The sequence below is a fragment of the Myotis lucifugus genome, unplaced genomic scaffold (genome assembly GCF_000147115.1).
Source record: "Myotis lucifugus unplaced genomic scaffold, Myoluc2.0 scaffold_93, whole genome shotgun sequence".
In the NCBI taxonomy this organism is placed as follows: Eukaryota; Metazoa; Chordata; class Mammalia; order Chiroptera; family Vespertilionidae; genus Myotis; species Myotis lucifugus.
The window spans coordinates 905187-922582 of record NW_005871141.1 but is presented as its reverse complement, the minus strand read 5'-3'; the positions used below and the strand labels follow the sequence as shown (position 1 = coordinate 922582).

Here is a 17396-nt window from a genome sequence, read left to right as displayed (position 1 = left end):
TGTCTCATCAAGTTGTTTTAAAGGTCAAGTAAAATAACATCATTGTATGAAATTGTAATAGATGCTGTGTGAAAGCAAATGAAATAATACAAATTGTGTGAAAACACCCTGTAATTGTAGACGCGCGCGCACACACACACACACACACTATAATGGTTAATTTGTAATCCCCAAATCATTTCCCTGAGACAAGACCTTACACAGTTAGATATTTTAATGAGCTGCCAGTATGAGTCCAGGGAAGGCACAATGCTGTTAAAGAAAGGGAGAGAGCCTGGTGTTTGATACTCATTTGGGATTTCACAATCTAAACATACATTATTGACACGATTTTAAATTGTGGACACCTTTTTATTTTGCAATCAAATAAGTTCAGAATATTTTATTTATGGCCCCCCCCAAAAAAAAATAATGATTTTAACCATTAGATGAACAGTGGTCTCATGTATTTATCTTAGAGATACTCGAACTATCCTTTTCTGCAGTTTTTTTTTCCTTCTTCTTCTCCTTCTACGGGGGCATGTAGATGTCTGGGGGAGGCGGTTTCTGAGATGAGTCTGTTTTGCCTCAGGTTGCATGAAATGAGATGCTTTTGGGGTGGGCTCTCCTACAGTCAGTCACCTAAATAAAGAAGGTGGAATCAATCCACTGGTGTATTTGCCAATTCTATACATCTTTTCACAGCTCCTGAAAAAAAAATACAAGAGGGTCCCTTGCTAGGAAGGTAGTGGGTTGTATTTATTTGCGTCCCTAGCCATGGAAATCCCCCCTTACAGAGAGCCAGGCTGTGTGGGAGACCTCTGGGGGGTAGCCATGAAGGAAGAAGGTGGCTGGGAATTGAAAGGACTTCGGGGCCTGAGGCGGCTGCATGAGGAGCAAGACACAATTCTAGGGGTGAGAGGGAAGTGGACTCACAAGCACAGCTCTGACACCAGAAAACGGTTTGTTTTGCAAAGAAAGAAAAGACCTTTTCTGGGAAGATTGAACTGTTTCAGACTTTGATTTGTGGAGAAGAGACAGTGATATCCATGCAGTGGTTTCCAATTACAGTCTTCTCTTGGCAGCTCCCGCTGGCTCTGCTAATTCCAGTGTGGACATTATTAAGGATGCTCTGTGGCTTTGGGGGCCTGTTTTTGAGGAAATAAATGACAAAGCAGCTCAATTTTCAGCAAAAGTTTTTTGTATTTTTTTTTGACAGCGACTAGAAAAGATCCCTTTGTAATCTAAAGTAAATAATGTCAGAAAGAGAAAACAGTGCTACTGGGAAGGAGACAGAATTCACATGACTTGTAGAAAATCTGGTTCCGGGCTCCTGTACTATTGGCACTATTAAGAATTCAATTTGCTGTTCATATAGATAATAATTATCACCACTCAATGGCTTCTGGATGGATTAGCCATAAAATGGGAGAATATTATGTGAAAAAAGTGTATTCATAGTTGCAATTGAAAATATAAAACAATAAAAAGCTTATTACGGTTTGTGGAATAAAACTTAAATACATGGAACAATGTGCGTAAATTTCTTAAAAATTTAATTAGATGTCTCATTTAATTCCAATCTGAATTTCATCTGGAAATATAAAGACGTGAATAATTAAAAATTTAAGAAGGAATAATGAGAGCAGTGCCCTAGCCAGGGAGTGAAATGAATGAGACGATGACAGCGATTGAAAACGGGGTGGTGCTGGCCCGCGGGGGCTGAGAGAGCAGGGGAGCGGAGCAGGAGTCCGGGGCCAGCCCAAGTGCAGTGGTTTGCAGCGCATTTCACCCTGAAAACGCCCAGAAATTCCTTCAGCTGCTGGAGAAAGCGCGGGTCCTCTGAGTTCTCTCACCCCCTCCCCCCCTCAACAAGGACCGCTCTGCTCTGTGCCATTTCTGTAATGGGCCCCGCCCTTCTATGTGGTATGTGGGTTTCACATCCAAAAGGGTATTCATTGCCCTCACATTAGTAGGTGGGAGCGGATGCCTCACTCATCATGCCAGGCTTAGCGAGCACTGTGGCGGGAGGTCCTGACTGACCAGCAGGCATGGGAGGCTAGTGCTTCACCTTGGTACAGAAAGGGAAATCCCAGATGAGTTAGAAAATACAAGCTTTCAAGGATACTTGAAAGAACTATTGGTGGACATTTGCATGCTCTCTGGATAAGAGGAAAATCTAAGCAGAAGAGCTGTAGCTGTCACAATGGAAAAATCTGATGGAATTGTTAGCCTGAAAATGGAAAACTTGCATACCCCCCTAAAATATCCAAAAGATAAGCAACAAAAGGAATAAATACTACTACTATGCAAAACAATGAATATCATTCTGACTGTTTAAAGAGCTTTTCCCCCATTAATAAAAACAGAAATATCCCAAGTGGCATATCCTATACCACATGAGATTCATTTGAAAACGTCTCTATCTCATTAGTATTTACAGAAGTTTAATAAAAATAACAACAAATTACCACTTGTTTGACCTACTAGGATAATGCTTCATACTGGCCAACTTGTGGTGAAAGGGGTACATTCAGTTCTGTTTGGTGAGAGGATAAATTGTTAAAATATTTCTGCAAACATTTGGCTGTGCGTCCAGAGACATAACAGAATTCATATTCTTTGACTCAATAATAGTCTTAAAATGTTACATTCAATATATTCTTTGGGTATTTCTGTTTGCTAATTGAATTTTTAAAATAGTGCCTACTCTCAGAAGTGTTAATTATGATGCTATTTTGGAGAATTCAAATTACATGGAGACAGCTAATATACATGTATTTTACTTAATTATATTTATATTAAAAACAATGTGTATGAATAGAAAAACTAGAAAGAGAACAAATATTAGGCATGGTGCATATTCTTGGTTGCAGGCTTGTGGGTGCATTTTGCTTTCAATAAAATGGGCACGAGTTTGCATTTTTCTACTTTTTACTCTCAGAAAGCAAGACTATTTTAAATAATTATCCATGGCAAACTTTAAAATTGGACTTCCTCTTTTGCCACAATTACATGATTTTTGCCTCAGCCAGTTTGAACCTGTTTGGATGATCTGAAATATTCCTTAGACCTATTTCTGGAAACATCTTATTGTGATAAACAGTCTTAAAACTCCTACTCCCTTCTCTGCTGTATTGAATCCTTTGCCCCATTTTCTACAGAAGTGGGTACAAGATGGAAAACAATTGTAAGAACATGTGAATTAATTGACCGTGAAAACATATGCAAATATTAGTATTTGAGAAATGTCATGAAGGAGAATCCAGAGAGTACCGTTTTGCAGGACCTGTGACACTGTACCACCTCCGAGTCGGGAGATTGGGGGGATCTAAGGTCGGGGCTGGGGGTTTAGGCTTGCGCTCTGCCTGTGACCTCTCCCCACCGTGGTGTCTGAGTGTGGCTGCCCGCGAGTCTGGTTCACGTCTCTGCCATGTGTCCCGTTATTTGGATGGTATCGATGTTTTGTTCCGTGAAGGCAGTTCCTCTCTCTCTTGTGTCCTGTCCACGCTCACACGCCTAGCACAGTGAGGGGTGCTCACACCCAGGCACCCCTCCTGCTCTGCCCCCTTTCTCTGTCTCACAGGCCCTGAGGGTGGCTTCTGGCATGTTGCGTGGCTCCGTCGTTGCCTCCCCGCCTCTCGCCCACTGCGTGATGTCATTCTTGGCCCTTTCACTTCCTTTGTGGAGTAGGATGTGATGGCATAGAGCAGGGGACAGGGCTTCCCGATTCTCTCAATTGCTGGGAGGCGCTGCCAGGTGTGCTGAGGGGCCTGCACTCAGGAAGAGAAACAGGGAGTCCTCCACCGTGAGTAACCCCACTTTCGAGTGCACCCCAATGTCCCTTACAACGTTGCCCAGTAACCTGGAGTTTCTGTCCTCTTCAGCCCTTTCTAGTTTTAACCAGTTTGCCTTTTGGACATCCCAGTTCAGCTCAATTTTCCTCCTTCCTCTCCTTCCTCTTCTAACCCCTTCCTTCTTCCATCCTGTGCCCCCCCCCCCCCCGCCCCTCTTCCTCGCTTGCTTACTTGTGTGTGTCTGTACAGGTCTGTTGACCTTCGGCCCATATCTTTTATGAGAGCCCATTGGTGTCCTCAGCATCGCCCATCATGTGGGGTGATGCCCATCACGTGACCACAGCGTCTCCTTTCATAATCCATAGTGTGCACTTCTCTGCTTACAGTTCTCATGTTAACAAGTCTGCCAGCTTGTTTGTTTTCATGTCGCTTTCTTCCCCTCCCTCCGTTGTGATCTAACCTTCCCCTTGGGCTCTACCATGCAGTTTCCTTCTCGCCTTTTTCAAGCAAGGTGTTTACACAATGCGTGAGTCCTCCTCCCTCTACAGCTCTGCCTGAGCTCCCCCCCCTTCCCAGTCTTTAGTTCAGCTCGGAGTCCTCCTCTGTGAGGACAGTTTTTCTTCTTTCCTAATGGAATGCTTGTTGCCATACCTTCTCCCGACTGTCGCTCAGATGTCTATATTCTTTAAAGCACTTGCCAACTATGACGAAGGGACTGATCCAGACTGGGAAAAATGGGGAAATGTCCTGGGACATAGAAAGGAGCGAGCAGGAAAGTGGCCCTAATGGGGGTGGGGTGGGGCTACCTGTCTGTGTGTAACTCACTGGAAGACCCGATGGACAGAATGTTTGCTCGTGACTTCGTGGAACTTCGGCCATTGATTGTCGGGGAGGCCACAGAGCTGTTGTGAACAGATGTGGGAGCCTTTGCAGTTTTGGGTTTTGAGTGCCCTGGTAACTCTTCAGCATTCTGATCCTTCTGGTAAACCCTCACCAATAGAAAGCTAGTCTTTCAGTGGCCTGGGGTCATGATGTGCAGAAACTTCTGTCCAGGGTCTGCCATTAGGGGCCGTCTTCCCGTGGAGAAAGGCATTGTGGGGGGTGTGCATTCTTGCTTCTTGTCCCTACAGGTGTCCCTGTAGTCCCTGTTGGTGAGCAGTGAGGTCACTGCTGTGGGCTGCTTGCGACACTTGTAGCTAAGTCCCAGGCTGAATCAAAGAACTTGATTTTCAGCACAGGTGATCTAGCGCCTGTGGAAATAACCGTGCCCCATGGATCCCCCGCACGTTGCTTAAAGAGCTCCCTTCTACCGAAACATAAGTAGGACAGAGAAGAAGAGGGGGAAATGGGATCCGTTTTTAAAAGGGAGATGGGCTGAATGGGAAGAGGCATGAAATTGATCGGAAAAGGCAAAAGAAAGGAAACTGAGCTGAACTGGAAAACACACTGCAAAGAGGCATTTGGGTTTCTGTATGCCTCCTGCCATTTGGGTCACGAAGGACTTTTCCCCCTCATTTTCTCTTTCGTATAAAAGGAGTTGATCAAAATGGGAATCCATTGAGGTTCCTTCTGACCAGCACTTTGTTCTGAGCTGTTGGTAGTGTTCAGGCTCCATGTTTCGAAGGCCTGGAAATTTAGGAAACACTTTAACAGCCTGAAAGCATGTCTTTAACCATAAAATAATAGCGATTTTTAATAAAGGAAATTATATACATTTATTAACTTTTTTTAAAGTTTCACTTTTTGGTTGGTGTGTATGCCTTTGTGACTTTTTTTTTTTAAGAATGGCCCCTATTTGTTGTAGAAATTGCCATACTGGTAAATGTCCAGGAAAAATTACTTTCTTACTTTGGACACTTGAATTGTGTGATGGAACCTTATTTTGATATAATAACCCCTCCCCCTTTAAAATCTTAATGACCCACTGCGTGATTCACACACACTTTCATTTTTGACGCTTCCATGCAATCATCTGTTAATCTTATGTTTATTTTTATATTTCAGGCACTAGAAAAACACCCCAACTCACCAATGACAGCGAAGCAGATATTGGAAGTCATTCAGAAAGAAGGGTTAAAGGAAACAAGGTCAGTATTTATATGTACAACATTTCCCGTTTTTATCGACTAACAATGGCCACTAGTTGCAAAGCAATAGATGTTTCTGCATTTAGATATTATAATTGATTGCGAATTAGGTGACTACCTGCGGATGTTTTTGTGTCTGCCAAGAATTTGGATGACCAAACATTTCCTTGGAACTGCCTGTCGGCTTAATAAATTACACTGGACGGATTAATATTGAACATACTTTGTTAGCAAAGCGCAGCGCTGTGTGAATTAACCACTTCCTGGAATCACTCCTCTTCCTCTTTCTTCTAAGAGGAGATCGATGTGTTTCTGAAAGCGGATAGGGAAAGAGAAGCACTTCTCCAGGCGTGACAGACAGGTCCGGGGGCATACCGATGAGCTCACTCAGATAAAGTTCCCAGTGCCAGTGATCGTGGTTGGAACTTCAGTCCTCTTGTACTTAGAACTCCTATCCATGGAGCATCATTAATTAGCTAAGGAGCTTTTTTTAAAAAAAAAATAGCACTGAGGTATGATTCACACAGCATGAAACTCACCATTTTAAATGTCCAATTCAGTGGTTTTTAGTGTATTCACAAATTTGTGCAATTATTACAACTTTCTAACTTTAGAACCTATTCATCACCCCAAAATGAAACCCCAACACCCATCAGCAGTCATTCACCATTCCCTCTCCCCCAGCCCCTGGTGGCCACTAATGTACTTGTTATGTCTACAGATTTGCCTATTGTGCACATTTAATGTAAGGAATTATACAATATGTAGCCTTCTGTGATGGGTTTCTTTCACTCAGCCTAAATTTTGTTTTTCCAAAATCCATCTATATTGTGGCACAAATCAGTACTTTATTCCTTTTGGTTGCCAAATAATATTTCATTGTATGGATATACCACATTTTGTTGATCTTTGATGATCCTTTATTTTTATTTATCACTCATTTTACAGTCTTGGCTTTAGCCAGCCTATAGGACCATATAGATTATATTACTCAAGGAGAAAAGAAGTTTGTTAGAGGCTAAAATAGCCATTGGATGTCATGTATGTGTAGGTACTAATCTGTGTGGCACAGGGTGCATGTTTTGTACGAAGCTTGTCTGTCTGCAAGCCACTGAGCATCCAGTGGTTGTAACTGGGGGTGAAAATCAAACCTGCTGAGCTGCCTTCGGAATGTTTTGGCTGATGCTGAGGTAGAGCCACTGGGAGAAGTGAATACCCATTCTCCCACGGCCAACTGTTCCTAAATCACCGGTGTTGCCTATAGCTGTGAGGTGTGGGCCATGTCCGCCTCTCCCTGTTTAAATGCATCTTGTGAAGTGGGATCCCGACACAGCACAGGGCACCAGGCTCCCTCTCCCCCCTGGTGGAGGTTCCTGCCGTCTGAGGACGGAGCCGAGGTGCTGTAACCGCGGTGTCTGCAGTCACTCTTCGCCCGCGAGGTGGAGGCAGCCAGGGAGGGAGGCTGCCCACGGCCTCACAGCTCCCTCAGAGGAGGCCTGGTCTTCCAAGCAAGATGTCAGCGTGAGGAGGCAGCCAAGAGAATGTGGCGCTGGGAAATAAATTCCTCCTTGCTGCCTGTCAGAAACCTTAAGATATTTATGCTGTTTAGGAAACACGGAACATGTTTGTGCTGCAGCCGTGGGAAAACGGGGTAAAAAATTTAAGGATTTCACTGCTGTCGAAGGTGGGCCGTGCAGTGAAATCTGCAGATGTGGGAGCACGTCCTGTAAGCAGCGTTTGACATTCATTCATGGAATTATTCTTCCCCACGGGGGTGACCGTGCCGCTGTCAGCTGTCAGGTACCCTGAGATACAGAATCCTTGTACCCTGGCTCCGAACAGCATTTTAATTACATTTTTTATTATAACAGCATCATCTCATATTTTTAAAATGCCGGTCTGCCCACAGTGGTATATTAAAGGGCCGTAAGCATTTGTAGTTGTAGTTGAAACACAAAACAGTTGCTTTAGAGTAGAGAACAACGGAGTTGCACACACCACCTCCCCTCTGAACACAGCTGACCTCCGCCCAGCACCACCGCCGGGTCCTTCGGTAAAGAAAACGGTGTTTCACATCCTGACCCGCCAGGGAAGCAACAGGGAAAGTTCCCGCAAGGAACCCGCAAGCCCATCCGGCGGAGAGAGAGGACAGGCCCATTTCAGTCTCTTCTGGAAGGTCAGTTTCACAGGCAGGGGCTCAGAGTATGCATTTCAGGTTCTCACTGATTTCTAACCCTCCTGCCCGGCTGGCCTGGCTCAGTGGTTGAGCCTCGGCGTATGACCCAGGAGGTCACAGTTCGGTTCCCGGTCAGGGCACATGCCCAGGCTTTGGGCTTGATCCCCAGTGTGGGGCCTGCAGGAGGCAGCCATCAACTATTCTCTCTCATCATTGATATATCTGTCTCTCTTTCTCTCTCCCTTCCTCTCTGAAATCAATAAAATAATATTTAAACTATAAATCAATCAATCTCCTCCGTCCCGTCGCGGGGCCTGTTCCTGAGGACTGGTGTCTCTGTGACTACCTCCCCAGGTATTCTAGTTCTAGTGTACTTACTAGAATCATCTCTGAAACAAAGCTGTCTAGATTTTGAGTGAGTTTGGGGGCTTTTCTACATATTGCATAGGTTTTAGGGAGCAGATTCTAACATTTGTTTTTCCTACTTAATGGACAATTTTGTTACCTTCCATGTCCTTAAATGTTTTCCAAATATGTAAGGTAGCCAAGTAAATGAAGTATGACTGTATCTATTTTCCTTAAGCAGAGTACATTTAGAAGTCCCATCACCATAGGTCATAGCTGTTTAACTCCGAGGTATTTATTAATGGTGTAATGCAGGGGAGTGACTGAGAGTATGTTACTAATGTGACCGCACGTAACCCTCTGGTCTCCCCTGCGGCTGAGAGGTCATGTTAACAGTCCTCCCCACAGTAGTCCAGCTCTGACCCAGTTTCTAGAAAAGAGGAGATGGGGATTCTAATTCCTCATCATTACACATGGCTTTAAAGTAATGCCATTGGCCTCAGGTACCCTGGGGGTCTTGGGTTCCTGTGCCAGGGGGAGCTCCTGTGGCATTTACTTCACTGCACCAGGTAGAGCTGTGGCATTAACCTCACTGCACCAGGTAGAGCTCCTGTGGCATTTGCCTCAGTGCACCAGGTAGAGCTCCTGTGGCATTTACCTCACTGCACCAGGTAGAGCTCCTGTGGCATTTACCTCACTGCACCAGGTAGAGCTTCTATGACATTTACCTCACTGCACCAGGTAGAGCTTCTGTGGCATTTACCTCACTGCACCAGGTAGAGCTCCTGTGGCATTTACCTCACTGCACCAGGTAGAGCTCCTGTGGCATTTACCCCACTGCACCAGGTAGAGCTTCTATGACATTTACCTCACTGCACCAGGTAGAGCTCCTGTGGCATTTACCTCACTGCACCAGGTAGAGCTTCTGTGGCATTTACCTCACTGCACCAGGTAGAGCTTCTGTGGCATTTACCTCACTGCACCAGGTAGCACTGTGGCATTTACCTCACTGCACCAGGTAGCGCTGTGGCATTTACCTCACTGCACCAGGTAGCGCTGTGGCATTTACCTCACTGCACCAGGTAGCGCTGTGGCATTTACCTCACTGCACCAGGTAGCGCTGTGGCATTTACCTCACTGCACCAGGTAGAGCTCCTGTGGCATTTACCTCACTGCACCAGGTAGAGCTTCTGTGGCTTTACCTCACTGCACCAGGTAGAGCTTTCATGGCATTTACCTCACTGCACCAGGTAGAGCTCCTGTGGCATTTACCTCACTGCACTGCAGTTTTGTCTGCTATGTCTTCCCATCGGTCTGTGAGCTCTACTGGTATAAAGACCGGTACCTACCACTCCTGGCTCTCAAGAGGTACTCAATCATTATTTGTTGAGTAAATAATCTTTCTAGATGTTAATTTGTGGTGTCTCATGATGATTTTGGCTTGCATTTAGATTTAGAAGCTTCTTGTGTTTTTTATCCTCTTCAGTCGTTTGTTTTAATCAAAAGGAATCCCCCAGTTTTGTGGGAATCCCATTAAATATATGCATGCTGATAATCTCCAGCAGATCATCTATGAGCAAGCAGGGTTATTATACTGTTGCTTGTTTTCAAACACTGTAAGTGCTGCTGGTTTAAACTTGTAACATCTAATAAAAAAATACACCAGTAATTTTGGCAAAGCTGATGTATTTGAATGTGTTCAGTGTATGTGATATTGTTAATTTATTTGACTGAGATGAAATTCTTGACAGCTTATGCGATCCTTTTTCTTTCCAAGTGACACTTTAAATTACATACTTTTCATGTAGATATGATAAAAAGAGGACATCTTTTCTATATCATGTTCTGTGTATCTTCTTCATGTTATTGATGGAATGTGTAGTGTATGATTAACTACTCTTTGGAAAAGCCAGACTGCAGTAAGTACTTTCCATGTGGTTTTAAAAGGTACACGAATGTAATAAATGGTCAGAAGAACAAATGGTTTTTATTGAAAAAAATTAATAATATCCTCACCCGATTTCCTAGAATTGCTTTTGTGATGAAAGTATATTCTGGTAAATGTTAATTTCCTCCTGTATAACAGCAGAGAAGATTGTATCAATACAGTTTACTCCGGTCCATCTCCCACCAGCTCTCACTGACTCTGAGTGATTATTCTCAGGCTTCTGTTACCTGGTGTTTATAAGTTGCTAACAATTGATAAAACATAGCGGTATGAGTGCTTTTCAGATGATCAGAATCACATAATCAGTCAGCTAGCAAGGTTGCTTCTGGAGAGGAGTAAACTGCATACCCCAGTCTGCCGCCCTCGGACGGGTGTCCCATATGCCTTTTCAGACTCTCGGCCGAACATCCCTGGTCCTCAGGGAGGTGTGTGCTGTGCAGAATGTGGTCTTGTCTGCAGCGATTAAAATAGCGGTAGAAACAGGAGGAACTCCAGTTCCCTTGTGGTTTGGCGAATCCTGCTTTTCTCTTCTAGGTTTGCTTGTTCAGAAGCGATCGTTTCTTTGCAGAGAGGACCGAGGGATTTTTGACGCCTGCGACTGTTTTTCTCCGCTTGTGTAATTGTTAGTGATGTGAGCTCGGTCATAGTGACACACCTGGGCCGGAAGGTCAAGGCGTGAGGCTTGTAGCACTTACTAGCGAGGCCAGAACAGCGGTTCATTGGCCAGGCATCATCGCTTGAGTGTTGGGCAGTATCATTACAAGATACCTGTCGTTAATGTAGCATGAACTGTGACATGGTTTTCATGTCTTTTGATAATAAGTAAATAGTTCTTTAATAGAGTGAGGCATTCATAAAACAAAGGCAAAGAAAAGCTATAAAAAACACATTTGGATTGGGGCAGGGCAATATTTATGAGGTACATTTTTATAATGTTATAGTTGCCTTACTTTAAAAAAATCTAGATTAGGTTTTATCAGTCATTTACAGAGCAGCAGCCTATAATTACATATCACAGTAGGGACATTTGAAAAGGTGTATAAACAATCTCTGTTGTGTTTAGTGCTACTCAGAATATGGGCATTTTTTTCTATTTTGCAATGTGGAACATGCAATTGGCAATCTAGTATTTTGTAATTGTTTTGGTATCAATGAAAACTTTTTATGCCCACTGGTAATTCTGAGAATAAATTTGTTTTTAGCTACTTGTCTTAAGGCTTTGCATGTTTTCTGTCTTGTAATTTCTGTTATGATATGCTGAAATGAGGCTCTCCGCTGGGCAGTGGTTTATTAAAGATGTTGCATTTTTTTCAGGGGAATAAAATGTCAGAAGATTCTATTATCACATATAGTGACAAACAATAAGCTGTCTTGGCATTGGTCTCGGGGAGATTTACGTTTCTAATTAGTGCTATAGGAGACGATTCCTTCTCGCGGCTGAAATGTTTTGTCTGGAGATAAGACAGAAACACAAATAATTTCTACCGCAAAATCAATTCTTATCTCCAGACTCCATGTTGGTATTCATCCTTTTGTACTGACATGGCTGTTGAGTTTGTTTTTGTTGGGACATTTCAGAATTACAATGTCAACTCTCATGACCATCCCTGCCGTTTGCTAACATGTGATCCTCTCAGTGCATAAAGGGTGTGCACATCAGCTAGCTAGGGAGGGAGGGATGAGACAGTGGTGTTACTAAACAGAAACAGGGCCATCTGCATATATTTATATGTGTGTGTAGGTGTGTACGCGAGTGTGTAAACACACCTTTAGAATAACCTGTCTCTTAATTGACAAAAACTTGATTTGTCGTCATTACTCAGATTAGAAATCGAAATCAGAGTAATTCCGAAATCTCTTCTCCTCTACCACCATGGCTGGTGTTAGTTCTATTTCCTAAATGCATCCTTCTTTCTTTGTATGCCCACTCTTTGCCATTCATTCTTTCCTCTTATAATTTCTTCTTGTTAATTAAATTTATTGGGGTGACATTGGTTAATAAGATCATGTAGGTTTCAGGTATACAGTCTTATAATACATCATCTGTATATTGCCTTGTGTGTTCACAATCCATAGTTAAGTCACCTAACCTTCCTTCACCATATATTTAATTTTTTTACCCTTACCTCCCTCCCTCTACACCCCTTCCCTTTGGTTACCACCATACTGTTGTGCCTATGAGTTTTTGTTTGTTTGTCTTGTTTGCCCATAAATCCCACATACGAATGAAATTATATGGTTCTTGACTTTTTCTTTCTGACTTGTTTTGATACGATAGTCTCAAGATCTATCCATGTTGTTGCAAATGGCAGTATTTCATCTTTTTTATGGCTGAGTACTATTCCATTGTGTGTATGTGTCACATCTTCTTTATCCAGTCGTCTGCTGAAGGACACTTTGGTTGTTTCCGTGCCTTGGTCACTGTGGATAATGCTGCAGTGGACATAGGGGTACATATATCTTTACAAATAAATTTTTTTTGCAGTTTTTTGGGTAGATACTAGACTGCTCTTTGTCACTATATACTTATAATTTCTAAACTAGATTAACACACTAGCTTTTTATTTGATCTCTTTAAACATGGTCTCCCCTTTTTAAATCCAGTTTTTTCTTAAAAACTACCACTGATAGTAGCATTTCTTAACCAATAGCCAGCAATATTCCAGAGAATAGATTGCAACTAGTAAACTATGAATTGAAAGATATTGTCAGTTGTATGTTTGGTGATAATTAGATCAAACCGGTTTGATACTTTTTTCCTAATCAAATGATACTGGAATAAATGCGTGATATCCTGATAATGCAGAGCTTATGATACGAATAACAAAACCATCCATTAATTATACCTTACAATTAGATGAAATTTTTAAACTTCCAATCTGGTCATTTTTACATACATTCGGTTCCTCCCCAAATATGTCAGTATGTCGTTGGTTGGCATTATATGCTTTTGTACATAATTAATTAGCTTTTTTTGTACATAATTAACTAGTTTTAAATTAATTGCTATAAAACTTGTATGTAACATTCATAATTTATACATGGATATCACTACTTGTTGAAAAATAATTATGTAATTTGTCATAAATCAAACTTTTTTACTTGAAGCTACTTTTTTACATTGACTGTGCGATTGAAATAATTCTTCAGGGGGGTGATAAGATTATATATTATGGTGGAAGCATTTCCTGAGTTAAGAAATAGTTATATGAAACATTACTCTAGGAGATCAGTTTTGAGCTCCTTAGCACACCCCTAATCAGTCTGGACTTCAGCCACTTAGAAGCCTTTATGTTCAGGCATCTGGTATTGCAGCCACAGTAGACAACTTGCTTTCATGGTGAAATTTCTCCCCTTATCTTTCCGTGATTTGGAAAGCAGAAGTAGAGGCCCACGAGGCATTCATGGACTGTGTCATGTGTGTGTATGGGGCGTTGTGTATTCACACACACTCACATGCACTTCTGGTAGTTAGCACACTGATCCATAGAGGCTATAAGATTGGGTTGCTGAATGGGGAGGAAGCACTTTGCACGTAGAATGCTTTACCCTCATTTTATTATTTTGGAACGGGACTTTTCCTGGTTCTCAGATGGAAGTCATATGCGATTAGCTTAGTCTGCTCAGGCTGCCGTAACAAAACACCGTAAACGGGATAGCTTAAGGACAGAGATCTATTTCTCTCAGTACTGGAGGTCGGAAGTCCCATGTCAGGGTCCAGCAGGGCAGATTTCCGGTGAGGCCTCTCTTCCGGGCTTGCAGATGGCCACCTTCTCGCTATGTCCTCATGTGGCCTTTCTTGGGTGCTTGAGTGCAGAGAGAGTGGACTCTTTGATGACTCTTCTTATAATCAGGCGACTCCTGTCAGATCAAGGCCCCATCCTTCTGACTTAATACCACCCTAGTCACTTCCATAGAGGCCCCGTCCGTCTCCCAGTACAGCCACACTAAGGCTTCAACATATGAATTGGGTGGGAGGGCGATACCGAAATTCAGTTCATAACAATGATTCAGAATTTGGAACTTTACATTTCCAGAATTCATGGCATACCATGAGGATATTTCTAGAACATCGAGTATCTGATTTATCTTGGAAGGTGCTCTTCTAAGAATATGTTTAATACTGTACTGAGCTTCCACTTTTACATACTCCTGATATGTGTTTTCACAAGCTATTTCTAACATAAACCAATAGAATAGTTGGGCTGCTTTGTGTTCAAATACACTGTGTATAGTCACATAACATAAATTGATTTGGATTTTATTTGAAGCCTTTGGTAAAAACAGCTGTGGTGAGTGCATATAACCCTCAAAGCATCAATATTCACTAAGGTGTACAATTATAGCTATGCAGTGGCCATTTTTAAATATGTATTTTAATTTTGTCAAGCTTTCTTTCTCCATTCTTCCAAGTAATTGAACATAAAGGTGTAATTTAGGTGATTTCAGCTTTATCAAGATCTAGGTATAATTTACTCCAGAAATACTGAGCTCTCTCTAAATATTTCAGTGCAGAAATAGAAGCAGAAATGGATATAAAATTACATTGTGTGTGAGCCTTTCTGAGGAAGCTATGCAGATGGAAATCTTTGCGGAGGAATAGGCACTTAACTGGGGTGCTTTTATTTGATTTTTTTCCTAAGTGGTGTTTTTATCTTTATCTCTTGTTCTCTTAATTGCCACATGCCTAAATGATTTTAGTTTTGCTTCATTGTTTTGAACTTGACAAGATAATTCAAATGCAAAACAGTTGATATGCTGACATGGGGACTTCTTTTTATAGTTGATTTGTTTTTAGAGGAGTAAAAATTATGACATTTTGTTAAGCCAGGTTTTCTAAAAGCTACAGTGCACAATTCCTAAGAACAAGTGTTAGTGCTGTCAGGACAATTAAGGACTATTTGCCCTACACCCCTTGAGAGGCCTACACAAAATCAAATTGATAATTATTGACTGGCAGTCTGTTTGAAATTTAGGTGATTTCTGTTAACATTAGTTGATTTAACTTTTTAAAATATGTTTTTATTGATTTCAGAGAGGAAGAGAGAGGGAGAGAGTGAGAGATAGAAATATCAATGATGAGAGAGAATCATTGATCGCCTGCCTCCTGCATGGCCCCTACTGGGCATCAAGCCTGCAACGCAACCATGTGCCCTGATCGGGAATGGAACCATCACCTCCTGGTTGATAGGTCAATGCTCAACCACTGAGCCACACCAGCAGGATTATTAACATTTTTCTTAAGTGAAGGCTGCTCTGGTGCTGTGCATGCTTCTGTCCTGGATCTGCTCTCCTCCGTGGGCTGTCATCTGACCAGGCTCAGGATACTCAAGTGTGTGGGTGCAGAGCTGTGCCAGGTGCTTAGTAGTCCAATTCAGGGACATCAGAGCAAAGAAAATAAAGTTGTGGAGATACAGATGTTATCACAAGAAGTTCGTCTATTACATACGGTGTCTTCTCTGCTCAGTGGGTATGACCTGGGGGTGTGTGGAAGCTTTCATTCCATGGACATTTATTAAGCACATGCTTTGTCCTCAAGGCTGTAACGGTTGCTGGATTAATAAAATGTGGCCCCTGCGTTTGATGGTCGAACAGCGGGGTGACAGACCATTCTTCCCCATGTCATTTCATGAGGTCTTGTCCCCGCTCTCTGGGAAGCATGTGTTCTGCCCACCGAATCATGTTTTCATTTTCAGTTTTAAAATGTTTAAATCTAGGAATTTCTAAATTCTCTCTTGAATTCTGAATACAATTTATCATTTTCCAACATGCCAAGAAGTGATGTCTTTCCCCCCTAAATGTAAGCTCATTAAGTCACGGAACCCACATCTTGGCCTCCATTCATTTGTTTGGCTTAATGCTGAGGTGCCTTGCTCTGGGCAGTGCGTCAGCCACATTCATGAGTGCACGCTGATCATTAAAGGAATACCTAACATTTTTTATAATAACATATTAAACCAGTGATGGCGAACCTTTTGAGCTCGGCGTGTCAGCATTTTGAAAAACCATAACTTAACTCTGGTGCCGTGTCACATAGAGAAATTTTTTGATATTTGCAACCATAGTAAAACAAAGACTTATATTTTTGATATTTATTTTATATATTTAAATGCCATTTAACAAAGAAAAATCAACCAAAAAAATGAGTGTCATAGGTTTGCCATCACTGTATTAGACCCAATGTTAAGGACTGTCCATGAATTATCTTTTAAGCATCTTTGAAGTGGGTTGATTATATTATAGTTCCCATTTTACGGATAGGGAAGTGGGCAGTTTATCCAGCTGGCAAGCGACAAGTCTAGGGTTTGATGTCTCATTCAGAACCAATTGCGCTTGACCTTTTTAAATGCTTGTAGTGTGAGCCTAAGGAAATGTGTGCTCTTGATTGCCACATGCCTACGTGATTTTAGTTTTGCTTCGATCCATCCCCTTCAGCAGTTTTCCTGGCTGACCTGCAGATGCAGGTGTGCTGAGACTCTCAGTGTATAGCCTCCTTGTAAATAGGGTTGAAGGGTGAACATGGTTTTCCATAACCCATGTAGACTTGCAGGATGCAAAGCCTCCGATGAACGCTGTTACTATGCTTGTCCAACGTGAGGACGGCTGCGGGTGACGCTCTGTGCCGCAGCAAGACATACGTGACATGTGACTTCTCACCGTGTGTTTTGGAAGGACATGCTAGGAGGGTGGGGGGAAACATACCTCGGGTAGTAGAAGAACCAAGGGCTTCATAGGACGCTTACCATTTTGTTGTTGATATTGAACTTAGAGATTGGAAATTGTTTCTGGGGAACTTGCTAACTGTGACGAGTCAAAGCGGAGTTGCTAGATCATTGGTTCCCAATCTTTCTTTGGCCACGCCCTCCCTAAGCATCTCCAAAATCCTGGTGGCTCCCCCCCCTCCCCCCCGTGACATATAATTCTTATTTTTCAAAAAGTGAACTCCTAGTCACGTGGAGGAAGCCTAAAACGCCATTAACTTGGTCTAAACAAGTTTCCAAAGCACATGGCATCCATGAAAGAGAAAAATAAAAGAACCAAAGGACAGTTGAAGTACTGAGGAA

At 42.4% G+C, this 17396-nt stretch overlaps 1 protein-coding gene across 1 annotated transcript in view; it reads left to right on the top strand.

Moving 5' to 3' along the window:
* Nucleotides 1-813: 813 nt before the first annotated feature.
* The window catches only part of ASXL3 (additional sex combs like 3, transcriptional regulator), a 136505-nt gene continuing 119922 nt past the window's right edge, over nt 814-17396 (top strand). Inside the window, exons 1-2 of the mRNA XM_023756401.1 lie at nt 814-894; nt 5781-5863. Coding sequence (XP_023612169.1) covers nt 814-894; nt 5781-5863 — 164 coding nt within the window. The remainder of the gene's footprint in view (nt 895-5780; nt 5864-17396) is intronic.